Genomic DNA, 23,747 nt, shown 5'->3' on the forward strand with positions numbered 1-23,747 from the left:
TTGAAACAACCATTGGATCCATCACGACAAGTACTTTAATGGTTTCTGCCACACTTGGCACATGCAGGAGGCTTACTACCCCCTTGCGCCACGCTTCCCTAAGAATAAGTAGGTTTAATTATGAAAATCTAATTGTTGTACTCACCCTTGTTTTTACGTGCAGGTGCAATAGCGGATGATGGAGCAGGTCCTTCTGTTTATGCTGGAACGACGACCAGTTGGCATTGCTCTTGTGTTGGTCCTATTCATTCCCAGTCTTATCTTTCTTGATCCTATAATCTTCTTTGTCCCTCATCTTCTCCTCTTCAACATGTTCCACATAGACCATAAACCTTGATATGTCCATATCTCCTATCAGCATTGCAACTCTACTTCTCTTCGCTTGAAGCACGACCTAAGCCAGCAATAAAAAATTTCATTCTACTCCTCATGTCCTTAATCATTTCATGAGCATAGCGGGAAAAGTGGGTGAACTTCAACCCATATTCATGCACACTCAAGGTGTCTTATTTTAGGGTAAGGAACTGTCGTACGTTTGCCTCTTTAAGTTCTCGAGGAAAGAAACGCCCTAGAAGGCTTCTTCAAAGCAAGCCCAACTCGGACATAGTGCATCCTCATCTTTGCCCTCCTTCCACAATTGAACCATGTCGTAGACACATTATTCAGTTGATATGCAGCTAGCTCACCCCTTTCAACATCTATGACATGCATCGCATCAAAAACTTTCTTCAACTCCTCAACAAGATTCTCCGAATCCTTAGTATTTCTCGAACAAGTGAAACTAGGAGGATTCATTACCAGGAATTCATGAATCCTCGAGGTTTCAACCTCTTCTTTTCGATTGCCTCTCTGTTGCCCAACTTGGTTATTCACCGCTTGGCTTAACATCCGGATAGACTTGCGGAACTTAGCATTGGTAACTTCTCCTTGAGGTTGCATGTTCAGTCAATTAGGTACCTCTAGTTCCTCAACATTCCTTTTGACTGGATGATCTCTTGCTGCTCTTCACGTAGTCATGATTATCACAAAAACACGTGTAAGCACGAATTAAAGATAAACTTTTAGAGATAACTCCAACGCACGAAAAAGTAATATGAAAGAATTGAAGGAATTCCTAAATATTTCAGCCTCCTAATCATAGATATGGCGCGCTTCACACTGATAACTTACACTGTACGGACACAAGTTCATATACTCCCTAGGACTCTTAAACTTTGTGCTCAAATACTAAATTTTTCACGCCCGGAGCCTACTCCCTAGACGTTGCTGGCATCCAATGACGATTTCTATCCTTGAGTGAACCCTTGTCTTACTTAGTTAACTCAGCGGCAGACTTAAATCAATAATAAGTAAAAATCATTCTCACAAGATAACTTAAAATAAAATGTCTTGGCAAAAATGGCACTTTCGCCTCAAAATAGAAAATCATAAATGCAAAACAAAGGGAGACTCGAAATTGATTATCTTACTAAATATATGTCTATGAAGCCTCTAAAATAATAAGATGAATGTTGGGTCAAGACCTACGACATTCTATAAATGAAAAGACTAGAGAGCAATAAAAGAGTCCTCCGAAATGCAAGAAGTCTCACCACTGACTATAAGTGCTCAAACTTGATAAATGAAGCACTGGATGCTGATTTTCGTTCCTTGCGTCTGCATCATAAGACAATGCAGACTAACTAGAATTAGTACATTGAATGTACGAGTATGTGAGTTTAAATGCTAAACAATAGAGGCTAGAAAGAGTTTGAAAGAAACTGATTAACTAACATAAACACAAGTGCAATATAAAGAAAGTTGTTAGAAAACATTCTGAAATATGTATACAACCAATAACTTTGAGATTATGTGAAATACAATTTAATTGATGTATATATCTAAATACATTTAACTTCTGTGGGAGTTTCTCTAATCGACAACCATCACTTAAGACCTATAGTAATGACACAACTTTTGCCTTATGCTTCCAGGGTCCTCATACACCTTGCCATCGATTTAGAACCTGAATTGCCTTATCCATCCACTAGTCTATGCTAAAAACCACTACAGGAATCATCTAAAAAGTATGAGCTTTTTCTACCCATTGTGGATACATGGTTTGTGGGGGCTGGGAGTTATGTGATCTATCCCCCATATGGTGCTCAATACTACTCCGGAAAATATCATTATATTATATCTTATGTTTTTATAAAACATACTTGCTTCTATGATTTGAGATTAGTGCTCAAAACTTAGCTCAAAATGCTATCTTGGAAATCTCAGTTTCCTCTCTTGCTTTATTTAGAAAGCGATTACTCTTTTGTGAAAACTAGCCCGAATGTTGTTTTTCAATCTCAATTTATGTTCTTAACTTAAATATTAATACATTTATAAACATTCAGGGAATAATTAGTTCCCTTATAACATTTGAGAATTTAACTTAACTCTTTACTCTTTGCTAAACTTGAAAACATAAGTCATAACCAACTACTAGGGAATACTTAGTTCCTGTATGTTTCTTTAAAGGAAAGGGCTTTAACATTTAATATTTACTCTAACTTGTAACTTGATCCTTACAACAAAGTTAAAATGTTTTATAAAGACTCTTGAAAACTTTAAGAAACATCACTTTGACTTTCTTCTTAACTTCTAGACTTAACTCTTAACTCTTTCGAATTTGATCTTAACTTTCCTTGAATTAGATTATGAACTCAAGGTTATTTACGTTCTTTAGTGATTTCAAGGTGTTTAGAAATCATTTGAAGTAATTAGAACAATCGGAAGGTGTTAATCTATCTTAAAAGGACCTAAAAAGGCTAAACTACGAAAATTGGGCGAAAATGCCGATCCAGGGGCACTGCTAGCACGCCGCACCAATCTAAGTTGACTGAGGCTTTGTTCTAGCGCACAAGTGGTGCGCTGCGCTAGGCCCCAGTTTACAAAGGCCCTCTTTTTGCGGACTGCAGGTATGACGCGGCTAGCCTTGCTTAAGTGCCTCTGAAGAATTTTTCAACACATTTTCTGGTTCCAAATCGCCTAAACCTCCATTGTTCATTCTCAAACCCATAGGATCCTCAATACCTTCCATACCTATCAGATCTAAACCCAAAACAATAGCAAAAACTACTAATCAACATCAACGAGCATGGAATCAACTTAACCAAAAAAAAGGATTCGACGAGATTATCAAGAATTCTTTTCTAATCATCTAATCAATTCTAACACTTCTAAACCGAAACATGAGTGTGCGGATGTATTAAACTAATACAAAAGAGCTCACAGAACCTGAAAGAGATCGCCTCCGACGAATTCCACTAGAAATCCCTTGGCGTTCTTGTCGAAATCTTGATCTTTCTCCCTTCTCCTTCTTCTCTCTCTTTTCTCCCGAACCCTAAGTGTGGAATAACTTTTCTAATCTGAACTAAAACTTTATTTTATACCTATTGAACCCTTAAAACGAATTAGGAAATAAATGGGTAAAAAGACTAGTTTGCCTTTCCTCAAATCTGGATGGGACTCTCCTTGCTTCAACATCCCAACTTCCAAAAGGCTTATCTCCCTCATACGATATCGAAATCGAGCAAACTCAGTGCCGTTGAAAAAATCTTTTCATGGATTTTTCAATATTAATAAAGAATTGACTCTAACTCATCTTGAGCTAGAAGTTATGTTATTTGAAAATGACCAAAAACTCACATTCTTAGCTTTTGGAAATTTTCAAGATTTTCCCTTTTCTTTCCACAAGTGAAAATTTTTAGTTTCTTTTCTTATTTTTGACTATTAAGAGTTAAGATATGTTACAGTGTATTCTCATAAGTGGGGTATATGGAGAGATGTATGAATTTAGACTTTACCCCTACCTTTGTAAAGGTAGAGGTTGTATCCAAAGAATCTTTAACATGCAATGTATTTTTCTATATATATTTCACAATAGAAGAATAATTAAATTGCACCTGCAAGACATGTATAAAGTGGGGACTTAGAAACCATTAGCTACACAATTGTAATTCATATAAGCATCTGCAACCTTCATTGTTGCTTAATTCTTGTTGGTTTTGTAAAAGTGCACAGAGAAGGCTTTCAACAGAGATTTCATTCGACAAATGTGTTGAATATTGCTGTTTGGGATACGATGGGCACAATAGGTTGCTAAGAATTTGAATTTCATTATATCAAAGTAAGGATCCGCTTCGGTCTTACAATCTTGATCACACTTGTTGCTTGCTTCAAAAACACTCTTTACTTGATCACACACTAGTTTGCTCTCTTGGTTTGTTTCTTGCTTGGTTACATATCAAATGAACCACCTCTATATATAGGAGGTGATGGAAGAATATATATAGATACATACTACTATATACTAGAATATTCCTAGCTATATTTTTCTAGAACTATTTTTTCTAGAACATTTGTAGACTTTTCTCACTAGAATACTCATTCTACAGATCTTCCTTCAACTCTCTGCAACTACGGAATATTCTAGATTATTCTTGATTTATATTAAGAAGATAATTAAGTCGGTGATAATTCTTAACACTCCCACTCAATACCAACTTAATTTTTGTTTTCACATTGTGAGCGATTCCTAAAACCTTTCAATCATCATGATGTCCATACCCTTTGAGGATTACCACCTTCGTCAAATTATTCTGTTACCTACTATTTGAAGCTTTTTCAAAGGTAGTATCCTCTTTTATTTTAACCACCTATGTTAATAGTGCATCTATGTACTTTATATTTGGACGCTTCATTCATGTAGACCTCCTACGTTAGGATTCTAACTCTTTTGGTTGGTTCTTATAAGTTCAGAATTGGCGGAAATATTTTAAGATAGCTTTCAAAAAAACTTGACAGAGGCATTAAAAAGTGTTATCTGATATCTTTTAAACTGACATATGCTCTTGTTGCTATAAAGACTTTACTAGAAAGATATGTGCCAATGGTTAGTGACCATACATGAGTGTATGCTAATGGTTATTAATGAACACAAAGATTGTCTTAATACTTTCGTTTAAACTCTGCAAGAACTCAATTTTATTGAGCTTGATGGTCTTCAACAAATGTTTGTTGGAGGATGTCTTTTGAAGGATAGTACAAATTATTAACTTAGCACAAAAATAAAATAATTCAAAGTTCATGTGGATAAAACAATTTGAGTAGAGCATACGGAAGCTCAAGACCTATAAACCACCATACCAGTATAAGTTCTACTTTAAATTTTGGAGTATTTGTTGTTCTTAGTGATGCTTTGAAGGTGAAATTAGGATATGTTCGAATATAAAGTGCTCATCTAATTGCTTATGTTTGAGTACACTAACTGAGGAAGTGCAAAACCATGACACTCATAAATTGAATATAGTCTTGATGATACTTGTTGTAGAGATTTTATATGTGATAGTCATAAAATGAAATCAACGAGATTCATCAAAACTACAAGATCTCGGTATTTATGTTAAGCAGAAAGATTTAATTCTTCAAATACCCACCAGAGGAAACTACACGATGATTAAAAAAATTTTGATTTTCGGTGTCATCCAGAAAATGGTAATGTTAAGAAAGATGCTTTGAGAAGCAAATCCATGAACTTGTTGACATACAACTCTTATGAATAGAATTTTGACCTAAGTTGTATACACACTCGATGGTATGGATGTCAAATTATGTTGAGAAACTTAGGGACATTGTTGGTTTATGCCCAGGCCAAGACTTTATTAGTAGAGCATATCGAGATCACCAAATACAATGATTAGAATTTTGTGAATATGGAAATAAGTTTATACTGAGTAAAAACATTGATATGACTATTGATAGTTATGTCACTTTTGGACTAAATGGGTGATTATGATAATGGTTATGATAATCAAACATAGATGATGTGATAGAGGTTATCCTTTAAGAAGTTATAACTCTTACTATATTGTAGATCCTGGATCCACTAAGACACCTGAAGTAAGTGTACTGGTGGAAACTTATAAAGAATGGAATTTCTAACTTCATTTCTAGTGGCTGACTTGTGAACATGTTAAAGACGACTATAAGCAACTAACATGACTACTACTACCTATTAAGATTCCAGAACGGAAACTGAAAGGAGTTACTATTGATTTTATGACCGAGCTACTATGTATCCTTATAGGTTATGACCCATAATAGGTATTGTAAATAGGTTACAAAGTAAGTACACTTCTTATTGTTCAAAACTTGATAAAATAGAGGAGCATATGAAGAAATTTAAATGAAAAATAAATTGTTTGACTCCATAAGACTAAGTCTCCATCATATTTTGTTGTGTATACTTAACACTTTTGAGAAGCTTACTAAGAAACATTGTGTACATGAATAGATCTTAGTAGTTCCACAAACTAACAGACATTTTGAATGTACTATGCAAATCTTGGAGGATGTTGGGCGTTCACATTCTTGACTTTGGGGGTAGTTGAAAATTGGAGAGGCTAATGTGTTGGGACAGACTTGGTACAAGAAACTATGGACAAGGTCTAGTTAATCATACAGAAGTTGGGCATAGCTCAAAAGGATTAAAGTCTTTTACATATAAAAGAAAAGGTATTTAGAGTACACAGTTGAAGACAAAACGTTCCTAAGAGTCCTTCTATGAAAGGAGTGAAGCAACAAAGGTAAATTGAGCTCCAGATATGTAAGGTCATATAAGATTTCTGGACCGTGTACTTGAAGCACCGACTACACAAATTGATGAGAACATAACATATAAAGAGGAATATGTGGCTATTGTTTACGAACAAGTAAGTATGTTGAGGTCAAGAAAAAAAAGTATGTGATATTCCTATGGAGAATTCATACAATTAAAGAAGCTACTTGGGAGTTGGAAAATTTTATGTGAGTCCAGTATCCTCTCTTATTTCAGCCTACAAGTATACAATCATCTAAATTTGGGGATCGAATTTCTTATGGTGGGGAGAATGTAATATCCCACATTTTAAACAAGGACATATTAATCATTAGCCAAATAAATAAATAAAGAGTAAGAAACGGAAAAGGAGACCAAAGAATTTTTCTTAAAAGAAAAAAGGAGTGGGCCTTAGCCCAACTGCACGTACATAGCTTCAGCTAAGAGCTGAACCTTTTATACTTCTACTTTACACGAAGCTACTTATTCATTCTAGAGACGGAGAGAAGAAGGAAAATTGGTAAATCTTGGATTTTAAATGACGAGGGAAGCGGTATAAGAAGTTAAGTTTCTAAACTTAGTTTAAAGATTGGATTTGCATTTTTTGTGGCTATAAATTTAGGTATTGGGAACTTGAGAAATGTGAGTCTAGAAGAGATTGATGAACCTGTTAAAGTCTTATTATTTGAGTGAGTACGTCAAAGAATTGGACTGAACTTTTGTAGTTTGGCTTAAACCGAATAAGAATTACTGGAGGACAGTGAAGTTAATTCTGTTTATTATAAGGTGAAGTAAATAATCATTAATGAGACTGTTTTGCGGAATTAGAAACACCAATTTGGCATAAATTGACAGATTAAGAGTCTACCATGAAACCTCGAGGATTTGGTATTCTAGATTTAGTTTGAATTATCTTAAACGAAGGAAGTAACATGATATTAGTTTGATGTGATTATAAATAGATTGAGGAAGTCTTATGGATTTCTTGAAGCGGAAAGTTTGGTATCTCAACACGAGTATTGCGAGTAGTAGTGTAACACTCCGAAAGTCCATCACAAAATCTAGAGCATCACATGTTGAAATAGACTTGAATCATTGTTTCTAAGCCTAAACTGATGTATTGAAACTAGGTAGGAAGTGTTAGAGTCAAAATGTTAAGAAACGACCATGACGTCCGGAGATTATGTATTAGATCATGTTTAGGATCGAAACATCCTAGTACGACTCCCCAAGGACCACCCTACGGGTCCTTGGAGAGGACCCTTCCATTTGACCCAAAACTGTCAAATTGGACAGTGTGCATTCACGAGCCAACGACGAGCCGTTGATGGCTTTATTGGTTTACACTTATATATATTTCAAAAATTTCCAAAAACATAGTCTCTGAATCAAAGGATGGTGTGCCGGTACATCACCGTTGTTTGATCGATGCCCCGTCAGCGGGCAACCGTTGTTTGAAGGTCCAAAGTCGACTGCAGAGTTTTAAAGTTGGAGAGTTAGTTAGTGATTAGTTAGGTGATTAATTAGGGGATTAGGGGTGGTTAATTTGATTAGTTAAGGACTATATAAAGGTTTCCAACTCATTAACTAACCTAGAACCCCGTTATTTTCTCAAACCAACTCTCTCTAACTTCTCTGTAGCTTCACTCTTCCCAAACTCAAACCTCCATTGAAGGAACACTAGAGCTCGAAGTCAAGGAAGAAATCACCAAGGTTTTCATTTCAAATTTTTGGCAAGATCATCACTAAGGTATGGTTTGTTTAACACTTGGGATTCCTTTCCCTAAGAGGCCCTTTCAAACGATGATTTTCAACCTCCCCAAACCTAGGGTATCAATCTAGACATGGGTTCTCTTTTAAAAACGAAATTGTTATTCAATTGTGATGAATTATGGTCTTCTATAATTGTTTAACTATGAAATTAGGATTAATTATTGATAATCAACTCACTTTATCTTGGAATTCTATGGTAATTGTGGAAGATTGTGATTTGAACAATGATAATTGTTATGCATTACTTCTTGAATTTACCTTGTTTATGCATTGGTTCTGTACTCTTTGGTAATTAAAGTATGAAGGCAATTAAAGGGCAATAAAGTATGAAGATTGATTCTTCTTGAATTCAATTATGAAGTATGATTTACTTAGATAGTAATGCTTCTATGCCTAATGTGTGGTTGTGATGTGGATAGCAAGTATTCCTCATCCTTAACTCTAGACTATTAAATCAGCTATGAAGTGTGAAAGCATGTTAAGATATGATTATTATATGATTCAAAGTAAATCTCATGATTCTTTTAAAGTGTTGACTGAAAGGTTTACTCACTTGTGAGGTTTTCTAAAATGAAAGGGTAGTTCTTTCTTAAGAATACCTATGAGTTATTATGATGAAATGTTCACATAGGGGTCTAGAAGAGACTAATGTGATCTTGTATAAAGAATGTGATTAGTACTAAAGGGAATAAATTCTTAGCACCGAAAGGGCATGTAAATGAGGTGGAAGTCCTAGATTTAGTAAGCCCGGCCTCCCACATGGGTTTCTTCACGTTTAGTAAGTCTGGATTCTCAAGATATGTGTTGTTTCATGAGATGGAAACCTCCACGTCTAGTTAGTCAAGGTTTCTATTAGAAATCTCCTTGACCTTAACTATGTGCCCACATAGGACTATAGCTTAGTGGATCCACCTAGATAGCTATGTATGAATGGTTACACCTTAGGCAAGTGTTAACCCTATCTTTTCGGTGTGGGAGGAAACACCGGATTTCATGTAGTTTACATGTTCTCATGTTGGATACTGCACTTCTTTCCCTAATGTAATAACGTAAGTGAACAAGTAAAGTATATGAACTATTATTAGGGCTTGTCTTAAAGATTACTACATAGGATGAGGGAGGGTATGTGACTTCTCTTACTCATTGCGCATGTGGGATCCTAAAGGATAGTTATAGTAGGGTGCTTGTATGATTAATTTGGCAACATGTTCTTTATGTAAAGCTTTATATGAGCTTATGAATTAGGCATGTTATGGTAAAGTATGAGATTGTGTTGTATGCATGTAGTAAGTGACTTAATGTGATGCTTAGCGTTGGATAGGTTTATGGAGTCCTATTCTTGGCATTGCACAAATATTGTTTTAGGTTGCTTATGTGTTGGGTTAATATCATGTTGGGTTGACTTATAATGTTCGATATATGTGCATGTTGAGTTATTGAATATAATGCATGGTTTTGACTAATTGTACTTTTTCTCATGCATTGGTGATTTTACTACAAAAAAAACCCTGAATTGCCAACAAAATTATCGGTTGATAAATTGATTATGTCGGTTAGCAAATGAATTTTCCAACTAAATACTAACTCATGTTAATTTGTTGCTAAAAAGATCGTCACTAATTTTTACCAACCCATTTTAGTTAGTTGGTAAAATTACCGACTAAAATTCAGTTAGTAAACACATAAACAACTTGTTGGCAATTATTGAAATGTAGCCTTTGAATTTTCGTTGATAAATTCAACAACCAAGTTTGAGTTTGGAATATTGTTGGTAAGCTTACGAATGAAGAGCAATAGAGTTAGTAAATTTGGTTCTTCATTATTCAATTTTGTTAGTAATAGATTAGCAATTTCAGTTAAGAAAAAAATGTGTTGGTATTTCGTTAGTAAATGACCAACGAATTTTAAATCTATAAGTAAGTATGACTATCTACTTTTGTAACTTACGTTACTAATTGGTTAGTATTTTCGAAACACAAAAAGTTCATTACTAATTTGTTAGGAAGCTTACTAACTGATTTTTAATTTGCTGGTAATGTATATCATTTATGTTCAATATTTGGTCAGTGATTGATTGGTAATGTATATTGTCATATTACTGACTAAATGATAATTCGATTAAGTTTCACTCTATATATTTATATTAGTCAATAACTTTTACGAATCCTAAAAAGTCTTGAAACATACAGTGATTTTTTGATAAATTATTACTTGAATAAACAATGCAAACCAAAGATGAAGAGTTCCAATTAAATATAGAAACATTCAATGCAAAACCTAAGATGAAGAGTTCAAAAAGAATTCAAATAAGGGAAAAAACAATGCAAAATCTAAGATGAAGAGTTCAAAATAAAGCCCAAAGAACAAAATCTACTTGGGATAGTTTGAATAATTTAAATGACTTATATAATTACTGATGATAGGTCACGTCTAAGCTAAGGTGGTGTATCAGTGGGCAGTTTACTGGAGGATGGTTTAGGCAGCCCAGCTCTGACATACTGATGATGGGTCACGTCTAAGCTAAGGTGGTGTATCAACTTGCTCTTGCATTTGTAGATGCATTTCATGTTTCATTTCTTCACTTAATTCATGTCGTATCTCTTCTCTCATCTCATGCTTCATTTCTTGAACGTATTCCTTCACCCGAGCATCAAAACTACAATCTTGAGGTTGAGTAGTTGAAGCAGACGATGAACCAATGTTCTCATAGAATACTGCTTGAGAACCAAAACCACATATACATGCCTTCTTAACCCCACCCACTTCATCCATGTAAATCTTTGAAAAATCTACTGTTGGAAAGTCAACAAGATTCATCTTCAAGTTGAGATGCAAATGTGATCTTACACATTAGAGCATCTTGGAAAAACAAAATACATAATATTATATTAAGAAAAAATGAATAGCGGTTATAAACATACAACACAATTGATATCAGTCGACAATCTTTGTCCCTGACAATACCTTCTCCACCACACTTATCATTTCTACAATTGCAATTAGCCTTTATTTTGACACGCCTTCCTGTAGTTAAGATTCAGTGTACAAAATTAGTCTTCTCGGCACTAATCTGTCTTTCCAAATTACAAGTTATCTCCTCCCAATTGTGTGCCAAGTTGATCTTTTAGAACTTGCATTTTCTACTTCATTTAGAGTAAAAGAAATGTTGCTTAACTTCTCAGTACCATACGTTATCCCACATCTTACTCTCCAAATTTTCCAAGAAGTAATGATAGGAATAATTTAGAGATCAAATTAATCAAAGAATCATGGATCCTAATATTTAATCAGTTAAGTAAATTTGTATATAGGGAAGTTTACCAATGGATAGTAAATACGCTACGTACAATTTTCTATAGTTTCTGGACAAACACACAACTATAGACAAAATGGTCCATTCCATACAAGGTGAGGAGCAACAACAACATCCAGAAGATTTGTTAATCCCCATCTTGATAATCCTATTATTTGTGGGTAATCTGTCCTTGAAAGCTCTACAAACAGTAACATATTTTAAAAGGTACACTTTTTCCAGGTCATGCAATTCAATCCATATTTGATAAAATTCTCTCTTAAGAAGCTACCAAGTTGAGGCTCAAACAACTGATAAAGTACCTTTCACATCAATGAACCAAACAAGAATATCAGGCTTAGTAGAATTCAACGATATTATAATAAATTAAGCGAGTTGGATAAACAAAAAAAGGTGTTTGAGAGGGTAAAGAGTATACACTAAAAGTAATTGAAGATAGAGCTAGTGGCAGCTACATGGGGACCTATTGTTTATAATAAGATAAAGCTTAGGGTTGCGACTTGAAAGGTTAGGAATGTTTAATTTTTAAAAAGAAATTGTAAATACAAAAGGAAATGTGCATTGTATTTGTCTTTCATATACTTTTATGGTTCACAGTAACATACATCTCTGCATTTTTTTGTAATAAGAAAGATCCCCTCTTACTCATAGAGATGCAACATAAGATCAGATGAATCTTCTAAGAAAACGAAGGAGGATAGCAAAGAATATCACATATGAATGGCAATACAACCGACATATACGTGAATTTACTCAACAGGAACAATAAATATTACAGAAGTCACAGGCAACCTTCTCGAGTACACTCCAAGTCCCAGAACGAAGTCCAAGAAAAGAGAAGAGTTCAATGCCTACTAGTAGAATTGGAAGCCCACCCCTGAATTCAGTAAACTTCCCTTTTCTTAGTAAGGCTACACCTACTAAGAATAGCTTTGAAAAGTTGACCAGTGGAATTGAGGAGTCTCATAACATACTCCCTGATAGAGGTGGGTGCCAAAGTGCATCTCTATGAAATGGTTATGTTGGAAAATAAGAGGTGCCAATATAAGGTATAAGCAGAAAGCGTTGAAGCACTATATCTAAAATAATTATATTAACCTAGTAGGCTTAGTATATATTCAAGTGAAAACTCATACAAGTAATAGGATCTTCAATAACTTGACTTCAAATAAGGGTGGCCTGCATAATTATCAGAAGGCAACAAATGAGCGGGTATGCATCTTATGGAACTCCCAATGGTACGACGTTATCTTGATTGAAAAGGAGGCGCAATTAATTCATTGCTTAGTTAAAGGAAGAATTGATGGATCTTATGTCGTGGTAACCATAATCGATGGTTATAATAGCTCGAAACAAAGAAAGTCAATGCGCATGAATCTACAGTAAATTGGCCAATTTATGAATAAACCTTGATTTTGATGGGGTGATTTCAATGTCGTACTCTCACCAAATGACACACTAATGGGGAATCACATGACTCAGGGTGAAACATAAGATTTCTTAGACTGTATACAACAATTATCTCTCAGCGAACTATCATTAGAAGGAGAAATTTTCACATGGAAAACAAACTATCAGAGGCGAATAGAATATAGAGTATGCTGGACAGGACTCTTGGTAATTTTGATTGGATGATTACATGTGTGAATGGATTACGACTTGCCAATAATTTCTGATCACTCTCCCATGATTCTTAAGTTCTATGCAGCACCTCAGATGAAAAAAAATTCCTTTCTGATTTTTCAATTTTCTAGCTGACCATGAAGAATTCTTACCTATGGTTAGTGCAGTACAGAGACAACAATTCACAGGAGGACGAAAAATGTATGGTTTAGGATGAGGGTAAAGCCACAACTCAAAAGGTTGCATACTAGAGAATTCCAGAATATAAACCAATAAACTGATAGTGCTAGGACAGACTTGAAGGTAGTTCAAGAACACTTGAGTATGCTGTGTAGTGATGGGATAATAATTGAAGAAAAGGCACATTGAATTTGGAGAAGTGGTTTTGGAGAGAGGACAGGATCTTGTAGCAAAAGTCTAGTGCGAGGTGGATTAAGCTTGGAGATTCCAACACAGCTTTTCTCTGCAGTAATGAAGCTAAGAGCTCAGAGGAAACAAATATCTGAAATTATGTCTTTATCAGGAACCAAGCATACCACTCTTGAGGATGCACAGACAGAAATTGTTACTGTTACAAGATTCATATGGGTTCTGCAACTCTTAGCTACATGCAGTAGACAAATCGATTATGAGAAGGGGACCTACACTTACTCTAGAAAATTAAACTACTCTATGTACTGAAGTTACCGACCAAGAGATTATAGATAGTCTCGGTTGCATTGATAAAGTAAGGCCAGTAATCCAGAATGATGTTTTGTTAGCTGTTAAAGAGTTCTTTCACGCTGGAAAGTTATACAGAGACATCAACTTCACTACTACGACATTAACTTCCCTCATTGTTAATCTCCAATATTATAACCAAGTGTTCAATGTTTGGGATAAACATGACGGATGAAGATTAAGTGAATCCTCAACAAAAATTAAGAAAGATAAGTAATGTGTGGCATTACTTACGTATGTTCTCTTAGACTTCATATCAACAAACTCATCGTTTCCTTTGGTATGTGTCTTCTTCAAAAGTTCATGAGGATAAGGTGGTCTTCCAAGAACATTCGCCTGAAATTGAAATCACATCTATTTAAGTTATTACATAAGGAATAATTTTAAAATAACTATAATTTGACAAAAATAAAAATAATTGTACCAATTATCTTGCATGCTCTCGGTGAGTTCGGGAGCCTCCAGTATGGCGCGAGGAACCAGATCCTTCACCACATTTCTCACTGAGTCGATTTTTGGAACATTGTGCAGATTTAGCCTTAAAACTCTCAGTATCATAGTGAGGTTTCCAGCTCTCCCAAATAGATTTTGGAATATTATTTTGTTTCTCCTCACAGGATCTTGCTTCACATAACATAGCCTTGTATTATATTGAACATTTTGCATAAAATGATCCTTTATGGAACCTTCAATTGTAATATTATGGAATCGCTTCTATTTAAGAATATACAGAAAAATATCACATAAATTGATATAACAGAAACTCCAAATAAATATAATACATTAATAAAATGATAGCAAAATGGAATTTGGGTATAATGAGTACATGAATATTATATTAGAAGGACACACAATCAGATATAAAATTTGTACCAAAAAAAGTATCACGGGTGTTAAAAAAGCTTGAAAAGGAAGGAAGTATGTTGAAGAAACTCGAATGAACATGGTGAACTAGGAAGTAAGGAAAAGTCTCTGTTAGAAAATTATATATGAAGCTAAGAGGAAATTATAAAAAAGTCACATGCAGGAGGTTAAGTTACAATATCAGTGGTCCACATAAATGGACCTTCATTTTGTACTTGGCTATATTGGGATGATAACACACCATAAATAGATTTCTTGGATAGGGCAATGTTGATCATATGAGTTGGCCAATGTGTGGAGATGCATATGAAACTATAGAGCACTTGTTTTTCCAATATAGTCTTCCCACAACGTATGGACTAAGTTTCTACAGCGGCAGGGAATAACAAGAGCTCCTATGGGAAAGAGGAATGAAGTAGAATGGCTGAGTAATTTAATGAAAGGAGAGATTTCCATTGCAGATATATATAGAACTTTCTTGGGTGGTAGTGTATCCCACATTTGAATGGAAAGGAATAAACGTGTTTTTAATGGCACACAAAGACGATCTGAAGTTTAGTTAGACAAGTTATCCAAGAGGTGTTTCAAAAGAGTAATAACGATAGGAAATGACTCCATTGTTAGAAACTATGATCTTGTATCCCTAAATATTTTTTGTTTACTAGATGTAGCAGATGAAACAACCTAAGTTTATCTTTTTGCTAGTTGTAGTGGTTCTATTTTTTTTTATATTTCATCAACTATGTTTTTATTTTGTTCTTGTTTGAGCTGTATGGTTTACTTTCGTACAAAATCAATAGTTACAAAAAAAAAAAACATATAGTATGGTTTACCTTAAACTCGTCCCAGTAGAAATACTTAATCTTTGCTGCACCTAACTTCCAATCATGTCCTTCAGGATCCAATTTTTCCTTAATGATTTTTGCGATCACTCGAGATACATTGTTACTTGGCTCCAAACTTGTATATAAATAACAAGTAATTATTTGAGTACTCTATTTTATTTATGTACATCAAGCAGTGTCTAGAGTTTATTATCAGTTTCTTTAGCGACAATATAAGATCTTAAAGAGGTCGAGGAGATAAGGAATAAAAATATGACACTTGTGAAAATGTTATCAAAGAGACAAGGATTAGATATAAATTATAAAATCATGTCATTATCATATCTTGAAATGACTAGCTGGGAGGAGCTTATACCGAGCTTGGATTCAATACATAGATTCAGATCTAAGCTTAATCTAGAACAAGTAAAAAAAATTCTAGCATGAAATCTAATGATAAACTACAAAGATAAGAAAAACTTTAGGGAATGAGGACTGTTGATATCAAAGAAATGTCACACCATACACACTAATATTTAATAAGATTCTAAAAATGCACCATGTAGTTTATGTCTACCATGAAAATCTGCTACAGGGTGGGAGTAAAATAAAATATATTTATAGAGGATTTCACAAATTCCTACCAATCTTAGTCGCATAGTAAGATAGGATCTAGTGGAAAAAGAAGAAACATATTAGCTGAAAGAAATCCATGAATTGAAAAATCACAAGTCAACAATATAATGCATGTTAAATGACAGTATTTGCAATCGAACTAGCAAAATAAAGTACTCCCCACTTATCGAAGTTGACAATAATTTGGTTGGACATTTTATCATCTTTATTGAACAAATCATACCAAGTATATAGATATTATATTTTTCTCATCAAAACAACACTACATCTATATAGATTGAGAGGTCCTAAGTCAAGCCAATAGCTTAAAAGTTGATCACCAATAAAAGCAAAGTAAACAATAAATTTGCCCCACAATCTGAATATGTAGGTCACGAGTAAAAATTCTGGGAAACTGGACATGGGGAATTCTGGTGCCCCATTATATTAATATGATTCCTTAACATATGATGTTGCCACATTCAAATATTGATTCTTATATAAGAGAAGTGTAGACATTAGTGAACCAGCAACTTTCATCAAGAATGATTTTTTTTCGTATTGATTTAAAAACACCTCAATTTGTAATTCATTCCCCATTAATACAAATTAAGAAAATCAACAGAACTTCTAACATTTATAAAAAAAAATGTATGGAAGAAAATCAACACATCTTGTTTTCGTGCCTGAAACAAAACAATGTAAGTGAAACAATGTTTTACACTTACCATCCCATGACGATTTCAATGGGGATGCGGGTACCATCAGTTGTATTTGACGAAGTTGTGTATACAATGTCATTCCTTGGTACTTAAATCCCCACAGATGAAGATGGTCCTGATATGTTGACTGTAACTGAATCTGGCGTAACTGGTGTTGGCAGTTCACGCAATGGTGGTGCTTGATCAGGTGCGAAACTCGACATTAGAGGAGATTCCACTGGATCTGTTGTCCTTTTTCCAGAATATCTACTACACCCACCCCCACCCACCCCAGGTTCCATATCTGCAATTTCAAAGTTAAATGTGGATGAAATAATATCATAATGATTTAATCATGATTGGTCTAATTATAACAAGAATAGAAGTTAGTTGATATATCACATCAAGAACAAGATCCCTTTGAACATTCACGAAAAGATGTGTTAATCTAGTTAGTAGATAAATATATAACAATCATTACTTTTCATACCGAATAACCTGTGGTTTTTCATGTCCACACACCTTCCCATATTTGAGACATATCCATCAGGAAATTTTAGATTTTTAACCATTCACACAACAATTTTTTTACTCTTCTTTCAGTGGGTAAATAGCTTTCGGTTACTTTCCATCAACATCATGCAATTCAGGGTGTCGACAAAACTCTTTCAAGTCTTCTCTTGATTTTGGATTAGCATTTGTTTTACCATCTACCTCCAGCAGTGTGTTGAACACATTCTCAAAGAAGTTCTTGTCAATGTGCATTACATCTAGATTATGTCAAAACAAGATTGGTACTCCAATATGGAAAATCCCAAAATATGCTTCTCTTCTTTCAACCAGAAAACTTAGTAATCTGATGATTAATAATAGGCAAAAGTATTCATTACCCCCTGAACTTGAAGTTTTTTATTCAGTGTACACCTAAATTTTATTTCGTTTTAATTAACCTCCTGAACATGCTTAGTCATCCAATACGTACACCTTTTCTGTTCACCTGACATAAAAACTGAAATCAAACTCTGCAAGGCGCGTGAGAGAGCGATTTTTTGCCACATCATAAAGTTACAATGGTAATATACGTAAAAAATCTGTTTTTTCTTTAATATTTTGCTTATTTTAAGGATTTTTCTCACTCTATTCTCTAGCTATTTATTCTTCTTTATCCCTTCTCCCTTTTCAAATTTCAGATTTTTCTCACTTTTTTTGTTTTTATTGTTATTGCTAAATTCATGAACAATAATAGGAGACTTGTTTGTTTATGTGGGGCTCCTCCAATTCTGAAAATTTCATGGAAAAATGACAATCCCGGACATAGATTTCTCGGTTATAGACACTATGGGGTATGCATTGTTACTCCTTTTTGCTTTTTATTTGACAAGTTCGTATTATGAGATTTTCATTTTTTTAACTTTGATTTTATGAAATGCAGTCCTCATGTCGAAATTCTTGTATGTTTTTCGATTGGTATGATCCTGTGTTTTCGACCCAGGCGAATATTGTAATTTTGGGTTTGTTGAAGAAAACCAACAAACAAGAAGAACAACTCTGGTGTAAATGGATATTGAAACTGATTTTGGGTATTAGTTTGATATATAATGTGATATTGTTCTTTTATTTAGTGTGTCGTTGAATTTATTTTTTTAATGCAATTGTTATTAAGGCAAAATCATTTGGTTCTAGGGTACTCATTTTGTGGATTAGTTTGGTTTGGTGTTCTAGTAATGTATGTTTTTGCTGATTAAAGCTATATATATATATATATATATATATATATAGAAGGTAATTGACTTATCCTTTTTCATCAAACTACAATTACATGTAATAGGTAATATGATACCACGAAATAATAACATGAAGGCAACAAACATAACATAACTAGTGCTTTCTTGATCATAAAAAGGAAGCATCATAATGTTTTATTGTTTCAACCAACAACCACAATAACTTAAGTTAACCAGCAAAACATAAAACAATCACTACTTTAAGGTTGGTTGAACAACCACACAAGCACCAAAACACTAAACAGTAACTATTTTAAGTTTGGTTGAACAACCAAAGAAGCATCAAAACGTAAAACACTATTTCAAGTTTGGTTGGACAACCACATAAACACCAATATAAAAATAGTCAGTAACTTAAGTTTGGTTGTTACACCCACACAATCACACAACTAAGAAGTTTTCTTTGAGGGTGATTTTCATTTGGCTTGTGACCTTGTTTGAATGTCATCAACTTTTGATCTGGTTTGAACACGACCCATACTTGAAGTTCTCTTTGAGTCATGGCCATTTTGCCTTTCCACTTTAGTTCCTTGATAGGTTTAAAACTAATACCACCGGTCACATGCGCAGAACTCACCACACTAGTATTAACCCTCCTCCTTATGGACAATCCTTGCTGCAATATCAACTACATAGTTATTTTGGGACTCACATTTAGAAGACATATAATTTTGACAGTTTTATAAGACACTCTCATTAATACACGTATATCCAGTATCAGCAACAAATACACCTTGTCCAACAACTTTAGGCCTCTTCTTGTAGCCACTTTCTACACCTCTTCTTGTACCAATCTTACTAGTGCTTACTCTTTCATAGTGACCCCTACCCCTCTTTTTTCCAATGGTGGACTAATATGAGTGGAAAAAGAATACAACAAGAGATTAAATTAATAAGTAATCTAACATAATTTATAAAAGCAAATCAATATCAATGTACCTCTTGGGTGGGTGTTGGTGTAGACTTAGGTTTAGGATTTTTCGGACAATTTCTCTTGTTATGATTTGGTCCTTTGCAAAATGAACATATCATTATTGTCCCTATTCTTGGCACTCTCTAGCTTTTATCACTTAACCATTTTCTCTTATTCTGTTATTTGGTCGCCTACCAGGCATTTGTCTTGTCTCAGGTGGTTCAACCATTGGGTTTCTGCTTTAAGACACATTTCCATGTTTGGGACTGGTTGAATGAAATGAGAATATGTCTTCATATATGTGTCTTTTCTATACTAGCTAGATATTGCTTGTGATGCATCCATGTTCAAGTGGTTCATTGCTGCTATACCATGTGCACATGGGATACCTTTTAAGTCCCATGATCTGCAACTACATTTTTGTTGACCCAAGTTCACAGCATGCTTATATACCCCTTCTAACACTTCAAACCCAGCATCACCATTCCATTCAATGTTGCACTGCATTGATCTTGTTACATTTGTATTGAAAACCACCATTGCCATTGGAGATATTTCATTTGTCCATGTTTCAGCAAATGCTCTTGACTTACTCACCCTACTCATCACCTTAACTCAAATTTCTTCCAACATAATTACAATGGTCTTGTTCCTAGGTCCCAAGATCCAAGAATTGAAACTTCCTGCCATGTTGTCATCTATATTATCACACTTTGAAAATATTTGGATAAAAGCTTTACACCATGTCTCCTTGTTGTATTTGATAAGGGATTCAACAATACCTATTCCCAGCTTGGATAAGGCATTTATATTGTACTTAAATTGTGCCTCGAATGTTGATCTAGCACAAGCCCAAAATTTCTTCCTTCTCTCTAAGACTCTGAAGTTTTGTGACAAATTTGCTAATATGTGTCTAGCACACATTCTGTACTCACATTCTGGAAATAGTTCATCTACAGCAGCTATTAGTCCCTGTAGTTGCAAAGCAAAACAAGATAGTTAAATTTTGGTCAAATTAAATTGGCAATTAAATTAAACATAAACAAAAGAAAGATATTCAATTACCTTTTGCATATTACTAATGATAGTTAGCTGGGAACCATTTCCTAGATTCAGATCATCTTTCAGAATGGTCATGAACCATTTCCATGTCAACTTGCTTTCAATACCAATTACCGCCCATGCTATTGGATACATTTGGTTGTTTGCATCTTTAGCTGTAGCTACCAAAAGTTGACCACTACAAAATTCCCTTTAGAAAACACCCATCCAGCCCTATACATCTTCTGAATCCTTGTTGGAAACCCTTTTTCATAGCATAAAAAAATATAAAAAGAGTGAAACTGTTTTATCCCATTTCCTGATTCTGAATCTTTAAGGTTCACAACACAAGTGCTACCAGGATTTGTTTGTAGTAACATATCCTTGTAGTCTAGGATTCTTTTAAATTCTGCCACGTGATCCCCCATAATTTCCTCTAAATTATTTTTTTGTTTTTAAACAAAATGTCTTGCCTACATGAACATTCAACTCTTTCCTCACCAATTCTTGTATCTCCCACTCTTTTATACTATGTTGAGAAATAATCCTATCTTTCAGATACTTGCATAAGAACTTTGAATTACACAAAATATTATTGGTAGTCCTGGTACGTTTGTGCCCTGTGTTGTATGTCTTGATAGTAAAGTTCTCACTCCTTCCTTCCTTGCATGCATAGAACAGTCATGGACAACTACTTTAACACACTCTCACTCTAGTACTCTCACTCACATAATTATCTAACTCAACTCCTTTTTTATAGCATATTTTGTAACTGCCTCTCTAAATTGCTTTACACTTTCAAATACCAAACCACACTGCCATATTACAATATCACAAGAAGAATCATATACCACCCTATTACTTCTCTTTCTCCCCCTTAAACTCTCTCCTTCAAGTTCATCATCAGAAACATGTTCTTCTTTATCACTTTGAAAACTATAACAATCAGAACTGTCATATTATGGCTCATCTCTGTTAGCTTACCCTTGAAATTCTTTTTCCTTTTTTCAATATCCTCATACCCTTCATCAAATCCAACTTCACCTAAAAAAATCTTTTGGTTTTTCTTTCTTCTTTCTCCTCCTACTTTCTCTAAGTTTTCTCAAATCTTCCTTAACAATTCTCAACTCCTCATGCACATCACTTCCATAGTTAATAGACTGGTAAGAACAGATAGAATCACTGTCTATGTCTTCCTCTGCATTTTCTTGGGTACTTGACTCAACTTCTTCTTGAATAGAAGGTTCAGTTCCTTGTTGGATAGTTGGTTCAACTTCTTCTTCAGTATCAGTCAAATCTATTGAAGAATAATCATCATCACTTTCTTGTTCGACCCTTGCAACCCCATCATTTTCAAGTCTTTCAGTAGCTGAAAAGGAAGAAGAGGAACCTAACCCTAGATTTGATTTTTTTGGTTGTGCAATTAAAGATTTCCCATGTGCATTAAAAGACTCAACCACTTAACTTAAGATTAACTAATTAGACCTTCACTAGGACCCACATCATCCAGAATAGTGTCATCACACACATAAATATCTATTGTGTCCCCATCATGCATAAATAATGTCATGCTACAAATGTCCATGTCATTTTTCAATTCCACCAAATCACCCCCCTAGAGATGGAGCTGCATATGTTTTTCCTAACTTACTAATCCCAAAAGGCTTAGCATAATCTGCAAGTTCAGGAATTTAATAAATGATCTTCATCCACATTCTCTACATATTCAGTCCTACCCCCAACATATACTGGACCTACCTCACTCACCAAGATACCGCCAAATTTGAACCTTAAATTAAGGTACTTATTAGTCATAGTGTCAACCTATAACCACAATAAAATCAGTATATTGTACAATGCAAGCAACAAAATCGAAGCATAGACAATAACACCAAAACAAAAGCAACAATTGGTACTTAGTATAGTAGACGTATTACTCATCAACATACAATAGGCACCCCACACAATATACTTAAACAAATTATAAAATACCCCACCATATAACAATAATAGAAACCCTAATACTTAGAACCTTAATTTTACTAAAAAGCCTTAATTTTTTAAAATAATTATCAGAAACCTTAATGATCATGCATGAATAAGGTAAAAAACTTCAAAATAATACATTCATTAAGTGAAAATTCTAGTTGAAAACTATTAGACCCCTAATCGGAAACTCAATAGGAAAGTACGGCGAAACCTTAAACGAAAAATAGGGCAAAATATAAAAAACTAAAGTAAAAAGACAACAATACATCAAGCCTTCACGAAATCGAGTGGATAATCACTTACTTGTTAACAATTTCATACAAGATCCAAAGAAAATCGATCAATCGACACCAGTCGACCAAACACTTCATGAAATCTAGCAAGTCTTTACTCTAGAACTGCAACAGGCACAAATCTACTCGTTACTTTGTCGATTACACTTGCCAAATCCACTCGTGAAAGGTTTAGAGAAAAGCAAAGAGGTTTAGAGCAAAAAGAGGAGAAGCTTCTTTGTGAAGTTTTATTCGACGTGAATTGGAGAAGGTTTTAAGTTTTAATTATCTAGGTGACAGAATATTTATCTAGGTGGCAAAATATTTATCTAGGTGTCGTGCGTGTGTAGACACGGTCGTAGTGATCGGTCAGAAAAAGTGTACGTGTTGGAATAATAAGCAAGTTTAGGAGGGTAATTAAAACGAAATAAAGTTTGGGTGTACATTAAATAGAATACTTCAAGTTCAGCGGGGTAATGAATACTTTTGCCTTAATAATATCAACCCCAAGTTCTGTTACCTTTTTAAGTCCTAGTTCTTCTATCTATTTTAAGACATCTTCCCCTGACCGAAATGGGGTAGGCAGCATGGTTACTACCCTGTTCTTTCTAAATAAGTTCTTATCCTTTCTGTATGGATAATTCAGCATCATATATGTATATTCGATCTTATTTATTCCAGCGATAA

At 34.3% G+C, this 23,747-nt stretch overlaps 1 protein-coding gene across 14 annotated transcripts in view; it reads right to left on the reverse strand.

Moving 5' to 3' along the window:
* The window catches only part of LOC101247853 (uncharacterized), a 41,698-nt gene that overhangs the window by 16,816 nt on the left and 1,135 nt on the right, over positions 1 to 23,747 (reverse strand). The window contains exons 3-10 of one of the 14 annotated variants that reach the window (XR_011211808.1): positions 20,824 to 23,186; positions 19,785 to 20,730; positions 17,089 to 17,365; positions 15,755 to 15,881; positions 14,482 to 14,771; positions 14,292 to 14,393; positions 1,593 to 1,656; positions 146 to 998 (exon numbers count right to left, since the gene is read on the reverse strand). Coding sequence is in view for 1 of the 14 variants with exons in the window: in XM_069289291.1 (XP_069145392.1) it covers positions 14,351 to 14,393; positions 14,482 to 14,771; positions 15,755 to 15,881; positions 17,089 to 17,096 (468 nt within the window). In the remaining 13 variants the exon portion in view is untranslated. Of the gene's footprint in view, positions 1 to 145; positions 999 to 1,592; positions 1,657 to 10,781; positions 14,394 to 14,481; positions 14,772 to 15,754; positions 15,882 to 17,088; positions 17,366 to 19,784; positions 20,731 to 20,823; positions 23,187 to 23,747 lie in introns of those variants that run through there. The other 13 variants (XR_002028581.3, XR_002028580.3, XR_743207.4 and 10 more) reach the window with 13 other exon arrangements.

The sequence above is a fragment of the Solanum lycopersicum genome, chromosome 9 (genome assembly GCF_036512215.1).
Source record: "Solanum lycopersicum chromosome 9, SLM_r2.1".
Lineage (NCBI taxonomy): Eukaryota > Viridiplantae > Streptophyta > Magnoliopsida > Solanales > Solanaceae > Solanum > Solanum lycopersicum.